This window comes from Tachysurus fulvidraco, chromosome 15 (assembly GCF_022655615.1).
Source record: "Tachysurus fulvidraco isolate hzauxx_2018 chromosome 15, HZAU_PFXX_2.0, whole genome shotgun sequence".
NCBI lineage: Eukaryota > Metazoa > Chordata > Actinopteri > Siluriformes > Bagridae > Tachysurus > Tachysurus fulvidraco.
The window spans coordinates 21,327,948-21,350,066 of record NC_062532.1 but is presented as its reverse complement, the minus strand read 5'-3'; the positions used below and the strand labels follow the sequence as shown (position 1 = coordinate 21,350,066).

At 44.5% G+C, this 22,119-nt stretch overlaps 1 protein-coding gene across 1 annotated transcript in view; it reads right to left on the bottom strand.

Annotated features, from left to right (window-relative positions):
• Positions 1–1,243: 1,243 nt before the first annotated feature.
• rusf1 (RUS family member 1) overlaps positions 1,244–22,119 on the bottom strand; it is a 22,576-nt gene continuing 1,700 nt past the window's right edge. The window contains exons 2-15 of the mRNA XM_047801041.1: positions 20,095–20,247; positions 19,929–20,006; positions 19,709–19,823; positions 19,099–19,144; positions 16,502–16,534; positions 16,303–16,408; positions 4,863–4,964; positions 4,706–4,776; positions 4,423–4,607; positions 4,052–4,109; positions 3,897–3,961; positions 3,644–3,781; positions 2,327–2,392; positions 1,244–1,420 (exon numbers count right to left, since the gene is read on the bottom strand). Coding sequence (XP_047656997.1) covers positions 1,335–1,420; positions 2,327–2,392; positions 3,644–3,781; positions 3,897–3,961; positions 4,052–4,109; positions 4,423–4,607; positions 4,706–4,776; positions 4,863–4,964; positions 16,303–16,408; positions 16,502–16,534; positions 19,099–19,144; positions 19,709–19,823; positions 19,929–20,006; positions 20,095–20,244 — 1,299 coding nt within the window. The 5' untranslated portion in view covers positions 20,245–20,247 and the 3' untranslated portion in view covers positions 1,244–1,334. The remainder of the gene's footprint in view (positions 1,421–2,326; positions 2,393–3,643; positions 3,782–3,896; positions 3,962–4,051; positions 4,110–4,422; positions 4,608–4,705; positions 4,777–4,862; positions 4,965–16,302; positions 16,409–16,501; positions 16,535–19,098; positions 19,145–19,708; positions 19,824–19,928; positions 20,007–20,094; positions 20,248–22,119) is intronic.

Here is a 22,119-nt window from a genome sequence, read left to right as displayed (position 1 = left end):
CTGCCTTCAGTGTAACACACACACACACACACACACACACAGGGGAGCGTCGTCTGCCTTCAGTGTAACACACACACACACACACACACACAGGGGAGCGTCATCTGCCTTCAGTGTAACACACACACACACGCACACACACAGGGGAGCGTCGTCTGCCTTCAGTGTAACACACACACACACACACAGGGGAGCGTCGTCTGCCTTCAGTGTAACACACACACACGCACACACACAGGGGAGCGTTGTCTGCCTTCAGTGTAACACACACACACGCACACACACAGGGGAGCGTTGTCTGCCTTCAGTGTAACACACACGCACACACACAGGGGAGCGTTGTCTGCCTTCAGTGTAACACACACTGCCTTCTTCGTCATAACTGTGAGCTCACAGACACCAGAGAGAGACAGACAGAGACAGGGAGAGAGAAAGAGAGAGAGAGAGGGAGACAGAGAAGGAGAGAGTGAGAGAGAAAGAGAGATGGATTCAGAGTAAGAGAGAGACAGAAGAGATAGAGAGAGAGAGACAGGGAGAGAGACAGAAGGAGAGAGAGAAAGCCAGAGGAGAGACACAGAGACAGCGAGAGAGAGACACACACAGAGAGAGAACCAGATACAAAGAGAGAGAGATAGAGAGAGAGAGAAACAGAGAGATAGAGAGACAGAGAGATAGAGAGAGAGTCTACACAGAAGCTCTGAATCTATTTTATCAGATCACTCGTAACACGTTCAGAGAACTGAAATGCAGTAATGTTCGTATTTGGGAAACGATGCAGTGGAACATCAGCACTTTTCTGTCTCCACCCCATCCCTCTGTCCCTGTCTCCACCCCGTCCCTCTGTCCCTGTCTCCACCCTGTCCCTCTGTCCCTGTCTCCACCCCGTCCCTCTGTCCCTGTCCCACCGCCCCTCTGTCTGACTGAACAAAGCTCTCGTTCTGTATAAACTGCTCACTGTGCTGTTGGTTATATACTGTATGTTCTCACACTTAAGGTTCTTTAGTACTTTAGTTTTTCAGTTTACTGACAAAAATAAAGCTGTGTATAAAAACCAGCTCTTAGTCACGAACATGATCTCAGCAAGAGGAGATAACTAAAGGTCATATAGAACACATAGTGAAGTGTTAAAGCCTGTTAAACCCCATCATCCCTCCCTAAGGCCATGAGACATACTCGCTCTGTCTGTCTGTGTGAAACCGGTTTGTTTTCTTTCGAATAATTAATCACACAAAAACGCAAATGGTCCGTTCTCAAATTTTAATAAAAACAAACTGAATGTTCATCTTCGCTGCTCCTCACAACCGAACCGGTCTGAGAACAGAACGGGTCTCGTTTCAGACGCCTTTCTTCCTCCACTCCGCTCTCCACTCGTCCCAGGACAGCAACGTCCGGTCCGTCTGCCAACCGGCTTTCTCTAGACCTGAGTACAAGATTTACAGGGTTTACAGGAAGTCCAATAAGATTTACACTACTGAGAGATTCCAGTGTGATCTCAGCTGTGTTAAATCCTCCATTCTGATTGGTCAGAAGGTGCTGGGTCACTTTTTCTAACAGCAGATTTACAGGAACTGGTACATGCTGTTAGGTTTATACTGTTTATGGATGGACTCTACAGATTTGATGAAACACTGAGACGAGTTGTTATGATTTGAGGCCGGTGGGAGAACAGGAACTCTCTCGTCTTGTGGACAAACTGCAGCGTTAATACGTAACTATAACTAAACGTAACTGAAACTAAACGTAACTGAAACTAAACGTAACTATAAAACGTCCCTCAATCATCAACTGCATAAAAAATGAAATAATGTAAGTGACTCTGGATATAAGGGCGTCTGCTAAATGCTGTAAATGTACATTTAAATGTAAACAAGCGGACATGGACACTGACATACACACACACACACGAACAGACACTGACATTGACAGACACAGACAGACAGACACACACACACACTGACAGACAGACACACACACACACTGATACACTGACACAGACAGACAGACACACACATACGAACAGACACTGACACGGACAGACACACACACACTGACATGGACACACACACACACACTGACACAAACACTGACACGGACAGACACGGGGACACACACACACTGACATGGGGGGGAGACACACACTGACACAGGGACACACACACACCGACACGGACACACACACGAACAGACCCCGACACGGACTGACACACACACACACACACTGACACACAATGATATGGACAGACAGACACACACACACACACACACACATACTGACACACACCAGGTGGTGGTGCTGCAAGTGTGTCAGATGATTATATGCTCCTACCTGCCAAAAAGGGCTGGAAAATCTGGTCCATCAGCTTGTGACTTTCAGAAACCAGCTCCCACGAATCTGTAACAAACAAATGAACAATTCATCAAATGAAAAGAACGTCCTGTTTTGTTCTGTTAAATATCCATCATCGTGTAATACAATGAGGATAACACACGAGGATGAGGTTCTGTCTGGAGTCGGGTTCCTCTCAAGGTTTCTTCCTCCTCCATCTGAGGGAGTTTTTCCTCACCTCAGTCACCTCAGACTTGTTCATTAGAGATAAACACAAACACATTTAAATATAAATCTAATATTAATCTTGATCTTTTGTATTATTTTAATCTTTATATTAACTTTTTGTTTCATGTTTATATTCCGTAAAGCTGCTTTGAGACGAAGCTCTACACAAATACATTTGAATTTGAACAGTAGACGAGTCCATGCGGGTGGGCGTGGCCTAATATTCTAATGAGGACCAATGAGAGAAAGGAGATTTGTGATTGGTTAAGGTGGAGATTACACAACCAGCGTTTGAGGCTGGCCCCACCCACTTTACAATGCGACTAGATATTCTAGAGAAGTTTTCGATCATTTAAATTTGTGCTGCTTTTCACTTTTAAATATTATAAATAAAAGATTGGGAAACGTCTTCATTTCCAAACAGTAAGCTGATGAAATGACTTCTGGATCTCAGGCCCTTTTTACACCCGGTCACTTCGCGTGTTGTCTCTGATCCGATAGCTGGCTGATTTGTTAAAACTGTCCCGTTTACATCAGGCCACATAAACGCGTCTCGGCGAATCGGATATCGATCCGATCTTTCTACTCCCGCCCAAAATGCTAATATATTTGACCTCATTTCCGGGGTAATTGTAACAGAACACACTTTGGTGTATGTGGTTTTCAGAATGAGATCAAAAAGAAGACGAAAAAACTTGTTACGACGTTTATGCTACAAAAAACAGCATTTACCGTTTGATGCGTTTTCGCTGGCGACAGCAGCGCGTTTTAAGCCCCGACGAGACGCCTGGGTGAAAGATCACCTGCGAGTGACGTACTTCCGTTTGGGAGGAGTATAGCGCTGACGTACGTGGCTTGAACAACCACATTCATTTACACCTGTCCAGTTTCATCTGAAACGCGTCCCAGACCACCTCCTGAAGGGGTTTGTACCATCGGATTTATATCCGTCTCCAAAATGTTTTTTTTATGCATTTAGACCTGGTCTTTTTACCGTCGGATAGATATCGGATCACAGGAAACGCAGGAAGTGACCGGGTGTAAAAATCTCCACAGTCTGAAGGATCCTTCAGTGGCTTTGCGTCTTACCTTTGATCCCAGACAGACGTGTGAGAGCTCGGTGCTGCGGTGACGAGTGTAACACGGTGCTGATACACACGGCCTGACACGCTGCCGCGATCTCATCACGCACTGACGCATCAGCACTCAAACACACACGCACACAACCTACAGAGAAAACGGCACAGTACATCCGTCACAGAGCATTGTGAGAAGGAGAAGAAGGATGAGGAGAAGGTGAAGGTGAAAAAGAATGAGAAGGAGAAGATCTGATGATGATTACCGTTTTGTACTGCTACGATGTAGGACCTGGTGTTGTTCCACAAAGCCAGCTGGATCTCCTGAGGCCTACGAACCGCACAGAAACGCAGTCACTCGTCTCGTTCCTCTGACTTAAGCATCAGTTTAGGGATTAAACCAGAGGACCAGCGCACGTACCGTTTAATGACGTCTCCCAGTCTGACCCCGAGTTTGATGCACAGGTCTGTTCTGAACTCTGAGAAACAGGAAACAGAAGCTCAGGCATCGAACGGACAATCGGCAGCGAGACGCGGTCCGAACGCCAGACGTCTTTATACTCCGGACTATCGTTTCCATAGTAACGACTTAAAAACGTACCCGGTGTTCGTTAAATACGGTGCGAAAAAAAAAAAGAGAGAGAGAAAGTGGAAATGCTCACTTTTTTCAACAGTGATTGGAGAAGGGGGCGGGGCTTCCAGGGTGGCGGTTATGATGAGAGAATTTAAAAGGCGGATGCAGCTGTCAATCACCATTCAAGCTATATTACATCACAGGAAACGGAGACTCACCTGGAAACACCGGCTCTCTCCCGTTGGCTTCTGCCGGACTCAGGATTTGTCCGTCCAGCAAATAACGACGAAGGACGATCGCCAGACGAGCTTCGTTCAGCGTCTCCATGACGACAGACCTGACAGCTTTGTAGTTGGCGACCAGGTGAAGCGTGGTGAAGAGGAAGAAGAGAATAAAAGTCAGCCTGAGGAGGAAGAACGATCACTATTACGACTCGGATACACGCACGACACACGGACGTATAGGAAATGTTTATTTAAATGATTACATTTGTATTCTTACACGGCGTTATCGGTGACTAGCGGGATTAGCACCAAGCTAACCAGCAGTCCTGCCAGGTTGACCAGCGTCTCCTGTTAGAAGAACGAAGAACGTTTGAGGACAAAATCTTCGGCCATTTAAAGACTTTTTCTGACGATTTTCCGTCACGGGCACCGACCTGACTGCCGTCTTTAGCTGAGATGTCGGCCATGTTGTTTCTGCGAGCCTGATGGACAGTTAACGCTGCTCTCGTCGCTCCTCCGGCCACGCCCACAATGGACTGGAGCGAGACGAAGACACGGAGCACCGAGCATCAGTCAGTTACACACTCACTAAACTCAAACTGCCATCAAAGTTCATTTAAGTCTCCAGGCAAAAAATGCACCTCTTGTAGCGGAGGCTAATTTAGCTAAAAGTTAACGAAAGTCGACATCCGTCAGTTTAGCGCGGCTGAAATCACCGACCACTCACACGGAGATGTTTAAACTTTTACACACAGCTGTCATCAGAATCATTTAGAATACAGTGACGTGACATACGGCTAAGTGCAGTGACCCACACTCACAATTCATCCTCTACGCTTAATCCATCCAAAGTGCACACACACACACACCGTGAACACACACACACACACACACCGTGAACACACACGCACACACACACCGTGAACACACACACACACACACACCGTGAACACACACGCACACACACACCGTGAACACACACACACACACACACCGTGAACACACACGCACACACGCACCGTGAAAACACACGCGCACACACCGTGAACACACACGCGCACACACACACACACACACCGTGAACACACACGCGCACACACACACACACACACCGTGAACACACACGCGCACACACACACACACACCGTGAACACACACGCACACACACCGTGAACACACACGCACACACACCGTGAACACACACACACACACACCGTGAACACACACACACCGTGAACACACACGCACACACACCGTGAACACACGCACACACATCGTGAACACACACACACACACCGTGAACACACACACACACACCGTGAACACACACGCACACACACCGTGAACACACACGCGCACACACACACACACACCGTGAACACACACGCACACACACCGTGAACACACACGCACACACACCGTGAACACACACACACACACACCGTGAACACACACGCACACACACCGTGAACACACACACACACACACACCGTGAACACACACACACCGTGAACACACACGCACACACACCGTGAACACACGCACACACACCGTGAACACACACACACACACCGTGAACACACACACACACACCGTGAACACACACGCACACACGCACCGTGAAAACACACGCGCACACACCGTGAACACACACGCGCACACACACACACACACCGTGAACACACACGCGCACACACACACACACACCGTGAACACACACGCGCACACACACACACACACCGTGAACACACACGCACACACACCGTGAACACACACGCACACACACCGTGAACACACACACACACACACCGTGAACACACACACACCGTGAACACACACGCACACACACCGTGAACACACGCACACACACCGTGAACACACACACACACCGTGAACACACACGCACACACACCGTGAACACACACGCACACACACCGTGAACACACACGCACACACACCGTGAACACACACGCGCACACACACACACACACCGTGAACACACACGCACACACACCGTGAACACACACGCACACACACCGTGAACACACACACACACACACCGTGAACACACACACACCGTGAACACACACGCACACACACCGTGAACACACGCACACACACCGTGAACACACACACACACACACACCGTGAACACACACGCACACACACACACCGTGAACACACGCACACACACCGTGAACACACACACACACACCGTGAACACACACGCACACACACCGTGAACACACACACACACACCGTGAACACATACGCACACACGCACCGTGAACACACACACACACACACACACACACACACACACCGAGAACACATACGCACACACACACACACACACCGTGAACACACACACACACACCGTGAACACACACACGCACACACACACCGTGAACACATACGCACACACGCACCGTGAACACATACGCACACACGCACCGTGAACACACACACACACACGCACCGTGAACACATACACACACACACACACACACACACACCGTGAACACACACACGCACACACACACCGTGAACACATACGCACACACACACACACCGTGAACACATACCCACACACACACCGTGAACACACACACCGTGAACACACACACACACACACACACCGTGAACACACACACACCGTGAACACACACACACACACACCGTGAACACACACACACACACACCGTGAACACACACACACACACACCGTGAACACACACACACACCGTGAACACACACACACACCGTGAACACACACACACACACCGTGAACACACACACACACCGTGAACACACACACACACCGTGAACACACACACGCACACCGTGAACACACACACGCACACCGTGAACACACACACGCACACCGTGAACACACACACGCACACCGTGAACACACACACGCACACCGTGAACACACACACGCACACCGTGAACACACACACACCGTGAACACATACACACAAACACACACACACCGTGAACACACACACACCGTGAACACACACACACAAACACACACACACCGTGAACACACACACACACACCGTGAACACACACACACACACCGTGAACACACACACACACACACCGTGAACACACACACACACACACACCGTGAACACACACACACACACCGTGAACACACACACACACACACACCCACCGTGAACACACACACACACACCCACCGTGAACACACACACACACACCGTGAACACACACCGTGAACACACACACACACACACACACACACCGTGAACACACACACACACACACACACACACCGTGAACACACACACACCGTGAACACACACACACCGTGAACACACACACACACACACACACCGTGAACACACACACACACACACCGTGAACACACACACACACACACCGTGAACACACACACACACACACCGTGTTCTCACATTTCTTACTTTGTTGGGTCCGGTCACCGGGAGCACACCAACGGTGTGGGGCCCAACTACGTTGTGGGGTCCAAAATGCCGGACCCCACAACGTTTTTTCATTTTAACATGCTCAGGATACTCCCCTGATATGCCTAATGTGTTTTTTTTACTTGGCCCACAACGTAGCAAAAACTGGGTACGAGTGTGTGGGCCCTCGGTTCTCGAGCGCCCCCTAGGTAGATTTGGACCTGTCCGATGGTCCCGGAATGTGTGTGAGCTCACACACACTCTTGTAATTTAAATAAAGTTTTATTGAATAATACGATGTCAGGTGGTTATTACGAGATTTGCTGCTGTGAGAGAAAGGAATTATGGATCTTCATCACGAGGTTTCACAGACAAAGGACCTGCTGTTATGAGTAAGAGGTGAGTTAAATTTAAGATTGTTCATCTTTTATTATTAGGTTCCCAGTTACATGCAGCTATACTACAGTAATATACAAGGGGAAAGTATACATACTTATCACACGACTCTTATATTGGGTACGCACTACACCGAGCCCCGATGTGAGATTAGCTGTAGCGCTAGCGTTAGCTACAAACACGGCTAGCGCTAGCGTTAGCTACAAACACGGCTAGCGCTAGCGTTAGTAACCAACACGGATAGCGCTAGCATTAGTAACCAATACGGCTAGCGTTAGCGTTAATAACCAATACGGCTAGCGCTAGCGTTAGCTACAAACACGACTAGCGCTAGCATTAGTAACCAATACGGCTAGCGCTAGCGTTAGCTACAAACACGGCTAGCGCTAGCATTAGTAACCAATACGGCTAGCGCTAGCGTTAGTAACCAACCCGGATAGCGCTAGCATTAGTAACCAATACGGCTAGCGTTAGCTACATCACGGCTAGCGGACGCTAACCAGCGCTAGCTGTGTTTTTACTAATAAAGCGAATAGCTTGTACATTTATTCATTAATATTTAGTTATTTAAACTTATTCATTTATATATCAAACTGCGTAATTATCAAATAATAGCCCAATTAATTCTGAATGAACCCCAATGTAACTCAGGTCCTTTTAATGTTTAAATGGCTTGGGCCCCATATGGTGCTTTTGTCTGTCCATCATTAACACTTTTAGACACAGAGTTGTTTACAGGAGCTTACAGTTGAGTAACTCTTTCATTTAATCACATATTAAACTGCATTCTGGTGTTATTCCCCTTCTAAACTGGATCAACAAGACCAGTATGTTTGTAAAGATGCAGTTATAAAAACATAAAGGACCATTTGTCTAAAACAGCAGACATAGAAACAACAGGAAAAGGTACAATTAATATATGACATTAGCTCTGTTATAAATCCCCCTTCATGGGCATTATCAGGGTTTACAGTGGCAGTTGACAGGTGGGGGAATGTTTGTTGTAACATTGCAGTGTCTATTATAATTTCTAATAGTATCATTTCTTCATTATGGTTTGTCTTTGCTTTTATGGCTAATGTCAGTTGTGCTGTGACTTGGGAAATTAAATAATGCCATCAGTCCTGTTATTTTTTTAATTACAAACACTATCTTAAGTTAAAATCACAGCACACCTGACTTTACTGCCTTTTGTTTACAAGGTTTGACTGTTATATGAATTATAGTTTTTTAGGAGGCATTTTTTTCATGCTGGCTACTTGTGTAACAATTTGAAAATATTTTTATAGACCCATAATGTTCAAAAAGAAGATCAGAACACGGCAACATCATACATACTGTCAAACAAAAATGGTGGTAAGCAAAATTCTTTTTTTTATTTAATATGCTTCAGTTTTCAGCATCAAAACCTGTCTTATTACATGCATAATTGTACACATTCTCATCTGAGGTTGGTTTAAGACAAGTATCTAAAATGAGATTGCTTGCAGTCCCCTACATGTTATTGTGAGACCTGTTGTAACTTCTATAAAAGCCCCTGACAGGCCTCTGTTTTATGCTGCATCTGTTATATACTGCTGTAGAAATGATTTTGCATGAGGTTACTGTTGGAACTTCAGTGTATCTCCACATTCATGATAACTAAGAATGAATTACATGCTCATAGTATTGTTCTGTCTTTCAGGTGACTAATAAGCAGCCTTCTCCTGTGGCAGCAGACTCCAAGATGGTCTCTGATCTGAGTACCCTACAAAAATCCCAGGGGGAGGATGCTAACACACAGGTAATGGAACAATGTGTAGGCTGTCTTTACTATTCATGTTGAATTGTACCCTATGTAGTTCCACAACCAAGACAGGCAGTTGCTCATATTGGTATTCAGATGTCTCTAGTCAGACTTACACACGTACGTTTCTAGTGTTGCCCTTGTGGGGCCCGCCTGAACAGATTTGTAGGTTTTGTTGTTCGACTTATATTCACACACACACTCTTGTTTCTAGTCTTGTCCTTATGGGGCCCTTCCGTTTGGACCTTACTTTAAGTGATTGTATTTCATTTAGGCAACAGTCTTCAGCATCAAAACCTGTCTTACTACATGCATAATTGTACACATTCTCATCTGAGGTTGGTTTAAGACAAGTATCTAAAATGAGATTGCTTTCAATCTCCTACATGTTATTGTGAGACCTGTTGTAACTTCTATAAAAGCCCCTGACAGGCCTCTGTTTTATGCTGCATCTGTTATATACTGCTGTAGAAATGATTTTGCATGAGGTTTCTGTTGGAACTTCAGTGTATCTCCACATTCATGATAACTAAGAATGAATTACATGCTCATAGTATTGTTCTGTCTTTCAGGTGACTAATAAGCAGCCTTCTCCTGTGGCAGCAGACTCCAAGATGGTCTCTGATCTGAGTTCCCAACAAAAATCCCAGGGGGAGGATGCTAACACACAGGTAATGGAACAATGTGTAGGCTGTCTTTACTATTCATGTTGAATTGTACCCTATGTAGTTCCACAACCAAGACAGGCAGTTGCTCATATTGGTATTTTGACTTCACTTCACAGAGTAGGTCATTGGGTATTGGACTTATTCTGACAAACACCCTTTCAGATGTCTCTAGTCAGACTTACACACGTACGTTTCTAGTGTTGCCCTTGTGGGGCCCGCCTGAACAGATTTGTAGGTTTTGTTGTTCGACTTATATTCACACACACTCTTTTGTTTCTAGTCTTGTCCTTATGGGGCCCTTCCGATTGGACCTCACTTTAAGTGAATGTATTTCATTTGGACAACAATTTTCTGCATCAAAACCTGTCTTACTACATGCATAATTGTACACATTCTCAGCTGAGGTTGGTTTAAGACAAGTATCTAAAATGAGATTGCTTTCAATCCCCTACATGTTATTGTGAGACCTGTTGTAACTTCTATAAAATTCCATTAAAGGCACTGGGCTCTGTTATATACTGCTGTAGAAATGATTTTGCACGACTATATTGTTGAAACTTCAGTGTATCTCCATATTCATGATGACTAAGAATGAATTACATGCTCATAGTATTGTTCTGTCTTTCAGGTGACTAATAAGCAGCCTTCTCCTGTGGCAGCAGACTCTGAGATGGTCTCTGATCTGAGTTCCCAACAAAAATCCCAGGGGGAGGAAGCTACAGTAACACACAGGTAATGGAATAATGTGTAGGCTGTCTTTACTATTCATGTTGAATTGTACCCTATGTAGTTCCACAACCAAGACAGGCAGTTGCTCATATTGGTATTTTGACTTCACTTTACAGAGTAGGTCATTGGGTATTGGATTTATTCTGACAAACACCCTTTCAGATGTCTCTAGTCAGACTTACACACGTACGTTTCTAGTGTTGCCCTTCTGGGGCCCACCTGAACAGATTTGTAGGTTTTGTTGTTCGACTTATCTTCACACACACACACTCTTGTTTCTAGTCTTGTCCTTATGGGGCCCTTCCGATTGGACCTCACTTTAAGTGATTGTATTTCATTTGGACAACAATTTCAGCATCAAAACCTGGCTTATTACATGCATAATTGTACACATTCTCATCTGAGGTTGGTTTAAGACAAGTATCTAAAATGAGATTGCTTGCAGTCACCTACATGTTATTGTGAGACCTGTTGTAACTTCTATAAAAGCCCCTGACAGGCCTCTGTTATATGCCGCTATATGCTGCCTCTGTTATATACTGCTGTAGAAATGATTTTGCATGAGGTTTCTGTTGGAACTTCAGTGTATCTCCACATTCATGATAACTAAGAAGGAATTACATGCTCATAGTATTGTTCTGTCTTTCAGGTGACTAATAAGCAGCCTTCTCCTGTGGCAGCAGACTCCAAGATGGTCTCTGATCTGAGTTCCCAACAAAAATCCCAGGGGGAGGATGCTAACACACAGGTAATGGAACAATGTGTAGGCTGTCTTTACTATTCATGTTGAATTGTACCCTATGTAGTTCCACAACCAAGACAGGCAGTTGCTCATATTGGTATTTTGACTTCACTTTACAGAGTAGGTCATTGGGTATTGGACTTATTCTGACAAACACCCTTTCAGATGTCTCTAGTCAGACTTACACACGTACGTTTCTAGTGTTGCCCTTGTGGGGCCCACCTGAACAGATTTGTAGGTTTTGTTGTTCGACTTATATTCACACACACACTCTTGTTTCTAGTCTTGTCCTTATGGGGCCCTTCCGATTGGACCTCACTTTAAGTGATTGTATTTCATTTGGACAACAATTTTCTGCATCAAAACCTGGCTTATTACATGCATAATTGTACACATTCTCAGCTGAGGTTGGTTTAAGACAAGTATCTAAAATGAGATTGCATTCAATCCCCTACATGTTATTGTGAGACCTGTTGTAACTTCTATAAAAGCCCCTGACAGGCCTCTGTTATATGCCGCTATATGCTGCCTCTGTTATATGGTGCTGTAGAAATGATTTTGCATGAGGTTACTGTTGGAACATCACTCACACAACAGGCTCCATTCAATTTATATGTGAATTTTAACTTGAAAAAAAATTATCTTCCAATTAAAACATGAAAAATATGTTCAATAAATTTGCTGTCTTGTGTAGCAATGTACGTAGAATCTACTCCAAATTTTGTGTTTCTAACTGTCGCAGCACAAAATCTGTGGAGATTTACCTTCAACAGCTATTTTTAGTAGTTGGTCAAGAATGGGCTAACTTTCTTTTTCTTTCTACCTAGGTAAACAAGCTGTTACAAAAAGAATCTGGGCACCAGACAGGTAAGGAAGACTGTCAGCAGTGCATTGCTGCAGAACCTGAAGCCCTTGGAAGCAGAGAGTGGAAAGTGGTAAAATATCTCGTTAAATACCGCATTGCTTCCCACAGGAGAAAATTACAATGAAAGATTGTAAGATTTGTCTAAACACTTTAATGTGTGTAATGTTAATGGTGTTTATTATTTTGTATTAGTGTTTTTGTAGATTCTCATTGTTATGGAAGCTGTATGATCTTTCTTCTCCTGAAAGCTGTGTATAACAATGGGTACACACAATGTTCTGGACCTGAATTTATGTGATCCTTACATTTATTATTTGTTCGGGTCCTGTGATCAGGATCACACCAGTGAAAGCTCATAGGTTTTGACAAAGCACACTGTGATTGGTGTGTTTCTATTATTTTGTATAGTTTTCACAGGGTTGATCTGAAAGATGTATATTTTATTTACTTTTTTTGTACTGAAACTGCCTGCACACTATGTTCTAATTTATGTGGAACTGCCTTTTTTCAAATATAAATACATGCTTCTTGAGGACAAAACCTGTTGTTAAGAGACTATTTTATGCCATGTTCGATGTAAAATATTACTTTTTGTTAGCCTGGCAAAGCCTGATTTTAACGCAGTATGGTGTTTGAGAGGTTTGATTTGGAAATTCACCATGAATTTGGACCAGGTTCATTATCATCGTGTTCATACCCTGTCTAGTTATTGATGACAATCAGGTATGTCGGTTGGTGCAAAATAAATGGATATGGGATGTAGAGGATGTAAATTAGAGTAAAATCCCTGATGCAGTCCTGGATTTAATCAAGTTCAAACCAAGAAACTCTTAATATCTCTAGATAATTTTTTTGGTCCCTGCTAAGCTATAAAAACTTGAAATATGTGAGTGTGTGAAACTGGACCTCACAAGGGTACCCCGCTAGAAACTGGGCCTCACAAGGGGCCAAAATCCTTTTTTGAAAAAGTTTAGTATTTTAATAAATTGAAGTGATAGTTATGATTAGGATTTTTTTTTGGTCATGCCTGATTTTTTACAGAGTTGTAGAAGCATTGGAAAGGGTGGACCCCATAAGGGTACAAAAATGAGGTGGACCCCAGAATGTGAGAAATGTGAGAATGTGTGTGTGTGTGTGTGTGTGTGTGTGAACACACACGCACACACACACCGTGAACACATACGCACACACACACACACGCACACACACACCGTGAACACACACACACACACACACACCGTGAACACACACACACACACACACACCGTGAACACACACACACACACACACACACCGTGAACACACACACACCGTGAACACACACACACACACACCGTGAACACACACACACACACACACCGTGAACACACACACACACACACCGTGAACACACACACACAACACGTGAACACACACACACACACCACCGTGAACACACACGCACACACACACCGTGAACCATACGCACACACACACACACGCACACACACCACCGTGAACACACAACACACACACACACCGTGACACACACACACACCACACACCGTGAACCACACACACACACACACACACAAACCTGTGAACACACACCGAGAACACACACACACAGTGAACACACACACACACACACCGTGAACACACACACACAACACACAACACCGTGAACACACGCAAACACACCGTGAACACACACACACACACTGTTAACACACACGCACACACACACCGTGAACACATACGCACACACACACACCACGCACACACACAACCGTGAACACACACACACCACACACACACCGTGAACCACCACACACACACACACACCGTGAACACACACTAACACACACACACCGTGAACAACACACACACACACACACACACAGCACCGTGAACACACACACACCGTGAACACACACACACACACACAACCCGTGAACACACCACACACACACACGTTAACACACACACACACACACACACGTGAACACACACACACACACACACACCGTGAACACACACAACACACACACAACCGTGAACACACACACACACACACACCGTGAACACACACACACACACACAAACCGTGAACAACACACACACACCGTGAACACCACACACCGTTAAACACAACACACCGTGAACCACACACACCACACACACAACACACACACACACCGTGAACACACACACACACACACACACACACACACACACACCGTGAACACACACACACACACACACACACACCGAGAACACACACACACCGTGAACACACACACACCGTGAACACACACACACCGTGAACACACACCCACCGTGAACACACACCCACCGTGAACACACACACACACACACCGTGAACACACACACACACACACACCGTGAACACACACACACACACCGTGAACACACACACACACACCGTGAACACACACACACACACCGTGAACACACACCTGGAGCAGTGGGCAGCCATTTATGCTGCGATGCCCAGGGAGCAGTTGGGGGGGTTCTGTCGTGGTATCGCCGGCCTGAGACTCGAACCCACAACCTTAGGGTTAGGAGTCAAACTCTCTAACCATTAGGCCACGACTATACAACGTTAGGCCATGCTGGCTTCGTGAGGCCGGCATTGAACGACTCCATACTGTGAGCCGAGTCAGAACGGGATTCGACTTCAACATGGAGCTATGGCACAGGAACAGCAGTGGGATCAGGACAAACGGATAGGAAGAGGGACACGGATAGGAAGAGGGACACGGATAGGAAGAGGGACACGGATAGGAACAGGGACACGGATAGGAAGAGGGACACGGATAGGAACAGGGACACGGATAGGAACAGGGACACGGATAGGAAGAGGGACACGGATAGGAAGAGGGACACGGATAGGAACAGGGACACGGATAGGAACAGGGACACGGATAGGAAGAGGGACACGGATAGGAAGAGGGACACGGATAGGAAGAGGGACAGGAATGAGAAAACAGGGAAAGACACAAAGCAACAGGAAAAGGATTATAAATAAGGAAGAGGAAAAGCACTGGGAAAAGGACAAAAAGGAAAAGAAAAAGAAATAAAGCCTCCCAAACTTGCCAGATTTTTTTCCCCTTCAAATCAGTCAACAAAAGGTTTCTGTTGGTTTTCATGACTGAAACTGAATAAACTCTTCCTCTGGGTGTAAAAGCTAATGTAATAACAGTAAAGCTGAAGCTCCGTGTAAACGTTACCTTAAAGACTCCTGCGACACAAACGATAAGAGTGAAGAACGGCGGGAAATGAGGCGCCGTGATCTCCATCAACATGGCGAGGTCGTTGAGAACGTCAGCGAAAAGCCTGAGAACGGGTTTAAAGACACAGAGTTACTGGAAACCTCTCGAACAGATACGAAGGAAAACCGTAACGCTCCAAATTCCCAGCGGTCCTCACCTCCACTTTTTGGCTTCTGAGTCCAGTTTGCTCCTGAAAAATATAACAAGGAGGGAAACGTTTATACCACAGACGTTTCTATGGTAACGGCTCATACGCAGCAAACTAGACCGGACGTGAAACTTTAAGAGTTCAATAATCACAGAGAGAGAGAGAGAGAGGGAAGAGAGAGAGAGAGAGAGAGAGAGAGAGAGAGACAGAGAGACAGAGAGAGAGAGAGGGAAGAGAGAGAGAGAGAGAGGAGAGGGAAGATAGAGATAGAGAAGATAGAGCAATGACGAGAGAAAAGAGAGATAGAACAGAGAGGAGGAGATAGAGAGAAGAAGAGAGAGAGAGATAGCGACGGAGGAAAGAACAAGAGGATAGAGTATCTACGGAGATAAGATAAAATTACAGAGATAGAGACAGATATATATATAGATAATAAATTTACATATTATATATAGATTATATATTATAGATAGTAGAGAGAGAGAGAAAATGACAGAGGAGAGAGACAGAGAGAGAGAGAGAGAGAGAGAGAGAGAGAGAGAGAGAGAGATCACTAACTAACTTCCTTTATTAATATACATATTAAATCCCTGAGCTGTGAGAGGTACACACACACACACACACACACACACACACACACACACACACACACACACACACACACACACACACACACACACACACACACACACACACACACACACACACACACACACACACACACACACACACACACAGAGTAACAGGAAACAAACAGACTTACAGATAAAGACCCCACAAACTGCATGTTGTGTTTATGTGTGTGATCTCTGACTGATATTTACATGTGTTTGAGGATCCGAAACATTAAACATTAAAGTGTGACAAACATTAAAGTGTGACAAACATTACAGTGAGACAAACATTAAAGTGAGACAAACATTACAGTGAGACAAACATTACAGTGAGACAAACATTACAGTGAGACAAACATTACAGTGAGACAAACATTAAAGTGTGACAAACATTAAAGTGTGACAAACATTACAGTGAGACAAACATTACAGTGTGACAAACATTAAAGTGTGACAAACATTACAGTGAGACAAACATTAAAGTGAGACAAACATTACAGTGAGACAAACATTACAGTGAGACAAACATTACAGTGAGACAAACATTAAAGTGAGACAAACATTACAGTGAGACAAACATTACAGTGAGACAAACATTAAAGTGTGACAAACATTACAGTGAGACAAACATTAAAGTGAGACAAACATTACAGTGAGACAAACATTACAGTGAGACAAACATTAAAGTGTGACAAACATTAAAGTGTGACAAACATTACAGTGAGACAAACATTAAAGTGAGACAAACATTAAAGTGAGACAAACATTAAAGTGTGACAAACATTACAGTGAGACAAACATTACAGTGAGACAAACATTACAGTGAGACAAACATTAAAGTGAGACAAACATTAAAGTGTGACAAACATTACAGTGAGACAAACATTACAGTGAGACAAACATTACAGTGAGACAAACATTAAAGTGTGACAAACATTAAAGTGTGACAAACATTACAGTGAGACAAACATTAAAGTGAGACAAACATTACAGTGAGACAAACATTAAAGTGTGACAAACATTACAGTGTGACAAACATTACAGTGAGACAAACATTAAAGTGTGACAAACATTAAAGTGAGACAAACATTACAGTGAGACAAACATTAAAGTGTGACAAACATTACAGTGTGACAAACATTACAGTGAGACAAACATTAAAGTGAGACAAACATTAAAGTGAGACAAACATTAAAGTGAGACAAACATTACAGTGAGACAAACATTAAAGTGTGACAAACATTAAAGTGTGACAAACATTAAAGTGTGACAAACATTACAGTGAGACAAACATTACAGTGAGACAAACATTAAAGTGAGACAAACATTACAGTGAGACAAACATTAAAGTGAGACAAACATTAGTGTGACAGACATTAAAGTGAGACAGACATTAAAGTGAGACAGACATTAAAGTGAGACAAACATTAAAGTGTGACAAACATTAAAGTGAGATAAACATTAAAGTGAGACAAACATTACAGTGAGACAAACATTACAGTGAGACAAACATTAAAGTGAGACAAACATTACAGTGAGACAAACATTAAAGTGAGACAAACATTAAAGTGTGACAAACATTAAAGTGAGACAAACATTACAGTGAGACAAACATTAAAGTGAGACAAACATTAAAGTGTGACAAACATTAAAGTGAGACAAACATTACAGTGAGACAAACATTAAAGTGTGACAAACATTAAAGTGTGACAAACATTAAAGTGAGACAAACATTAAAGTGTGACAAACATTACAGTGAGACAAACATTAAAGTGTGACAAACATTAAAGTGTGACAAACATTACAGTGTGACAAACATTAAAGTGAGACAAACATTAAAGTGTGACAAACATTAAAGTGAGACAAACATCAAAGTGTGACAAACATGCAAACAGTCATAAGGGGGGGGGGTTGATGTACAGTGGTGAGACTTTTTCTCACCACTGTACATTACGTTTACACAGTCGAGCAGCAGAAAGTTTACAGACTCACCCTTTAAACCATGCGAAGAGAATTCTCCCTAACATCCCTGTGCCATCTGAGGGAGGACAAAGAGAATCTATATCATATCAATGTATTCATCTACATCACCAATATAACACACACACACACACACACACACACACACACCCCTACACACACACACCCCTACACACACACACACCTACACACACACACACACACACACACACACACACACACCCCTACACACACACATACCCCTACACACGCACACACATACACACCCCTACACACACCCCTACACACGCACACACATACACACACCCCAACACACATACACATATACACACACCCCTACACAAACACATACACCCCTACACACACACACACACACACCCCTACACACACACACACACACACCCCTACACACATACACACACACAAGTACACATATACACACACCCCTACACAAACACATACACAAACCCCTACACACACACACCCCTACACACACACACACATATATATACACATATACACACACCCCTACACAAACACATACATACACACACTCACACACATACACACACACACCCCTACACACCCCCACACACACATATACACACACACACACACAGACCTCTAAGTAACCAAGTCAATGTGGCTGCAGCAACCGTTGCTTGTTGATTTCCGACTCCGACTCCTTTCAGCGAGGCCTGAGTGGCGAGCGTGCCCGAGAGAGAACTGCAGAAAGCCTTAGAGAGAAACAAACACAAAGGAGGCGTCCATCTTTCTTTCAAGTCTGGGTGCACCACCCTACCAAGATACCAACATCCAGCATTAACCAACGTGTCACTAACCTGCAACGTATCCCATATCTGATACTGTAGATAATCCTCGCTGACGCTCTCAGGGTAACCCTGAGGAAGGAAAACATTCTAGAAAATAACAAAGACTTGTGTTAATGATTTCCACTCATCAGTCATCATAAGTCTAAACTTCTCAGACTTGACAGAGCTGATGCACCTTGAACGCATCAGTGACTGATTTCCCCCTAACAGCTCGTTCATTTCCCCTTCTCTCTCTCCGCATCCCTCCATCCTGTATCCTGTATGACCAGGCCTCCTGGGAGCCGTACGTCTCGGTTGCGATCAGTCCTTCGCCCCTGTCCGCCATGTCCTGGTAAATGCATGAGAAACACAAAGGAGTAGAATAAACTGGAAGTAAGATGGATTTTGAAAGCAAGAGATGCTGCTTTTAAATCTGGCAACACAACGAAGCCAGAGCCAACCTGAAAGAGGCGTCAGGAGAAGCAAACGTACATACAAAATCTACATGGAAGAGCACTTCCACAACTCTGACCCCAGACGTATGTGGAAATGCATCCAGACCATCGACCGAGCAGCAGTGCCTTCCTACCAGACCAACTCAACCATAGTTTTGCTCGTTTCGATCAAGGCATAGTACATTTCACCTCAACCGCTGACTCACTACTGCTCACAGTTCACTTTTACTTTCACTCCCAACAATGGATGTCTATTGAGCGTTTAGCACAGTGGATGCACGCAATGCAGCCGGGCCGGACGGCATGACGGGACGCGTTCTCAGAGCATGCGCTGGACAACTGCCACATCTTTTCACGGATATTTTCAACCTGTTACTGGAACAAGCCACGGTTCCTACATGCCTGAAGACTACAACCATCATACCGGCTGCCGAATACCTGAATGACTTCCGCCCAGTTGCACTCATCCCTAATGTGGGAAACTGTTTCTGAATCACCTCACTGTGGGCCTACCACCTACACTGGACCCACACCAGATCGACAGAGGATGCAGTTTTCAAGGCTCTTTACCCACCTGAGAAAAAACAACACCTACATCAGAATGCTGTTCACTGACTTCCCTGACAGTCCTTTACCGATCACTAAGCTCAGTGACCTGGGCATCTGCACCTCCACTAACAGATGGATTCTGGACTTTCTCACCAACACCAAGACCTCAGTCTGTTAGGTTGGGCAAACAGGTATCCTGAACCCTCATTCTGAACACTGGTATCCCACAGGGCTGTGTTCTGAGCCCACTAATCTACTCCCTGTTAACCCATGACTGTGCTCCTCTGCATAACTCCAACATCTTCATCAAGTATGCAAATGACGCCACCGTGGTCGGCCAGATCAGTAACAACGATAAATCGGCCTGACAGTGTGGTGTGCCATAAACAAACTGACCCTGGACTAAAGAGCTCATCGTGGACTTTTGGAAATCTAACAGCAGGAGACATTCTCCAGTCTACTGTACATCAATGTAACTGAGGTAGAGCGGATCTCCAGCTTTAAGTTCTTGGGAGTTCACATCTCTGGGGATCTTTCCTGGCACCAGAACACTTCAGCTCTGGTTAGAAAGGCACAACAACACCTGTACATCTTGAGGAGCGCTAAGAAAGCTCATCTGTCCCCAGGGATTTAAACGAGTTTCTACCGCTGCATTATCGAGAGCATCCTAACCAACTCCATCACTGTTTGTTGCTCCACTGTATGTGAACGTAAAGCCCTACAAAGGGTGATCAAAATCGCCCAACGCATCACTGGCACCCACCTTCACCACAGCAGATGTCTGTGCAGAGCTCACATCATCATCAAGGACTCTTCACATCCCAGTCGCAAACTGTTTAACCTCCTTCCATCAAGAAGGAGATACAGGAACATATTTTTCCATCCACCACCACACTACTGAACTCACTACACCGTTACTCTCACTCTCACGCATTTTCTACCACTTATCCGTACTTCTCGGGTCACGGGGAGCCTGTGCCTATCTCAGTCATCCGTCATCGGGCATCAAGGCAGGATACACCCTGGACGGAGTGCCAACCCATCGCAGGGCACACACACACTCATTACTACACCGTTAGTATACTGTAAAGAACACTTTATATAACTTCTGTACAACTATACAAACAATATACATATTACATATTGCCTTACATACATCTGCACTATTTTATTTATTTATGTGTGTGTGTGTGTGTGTGTATGTATATATATATATA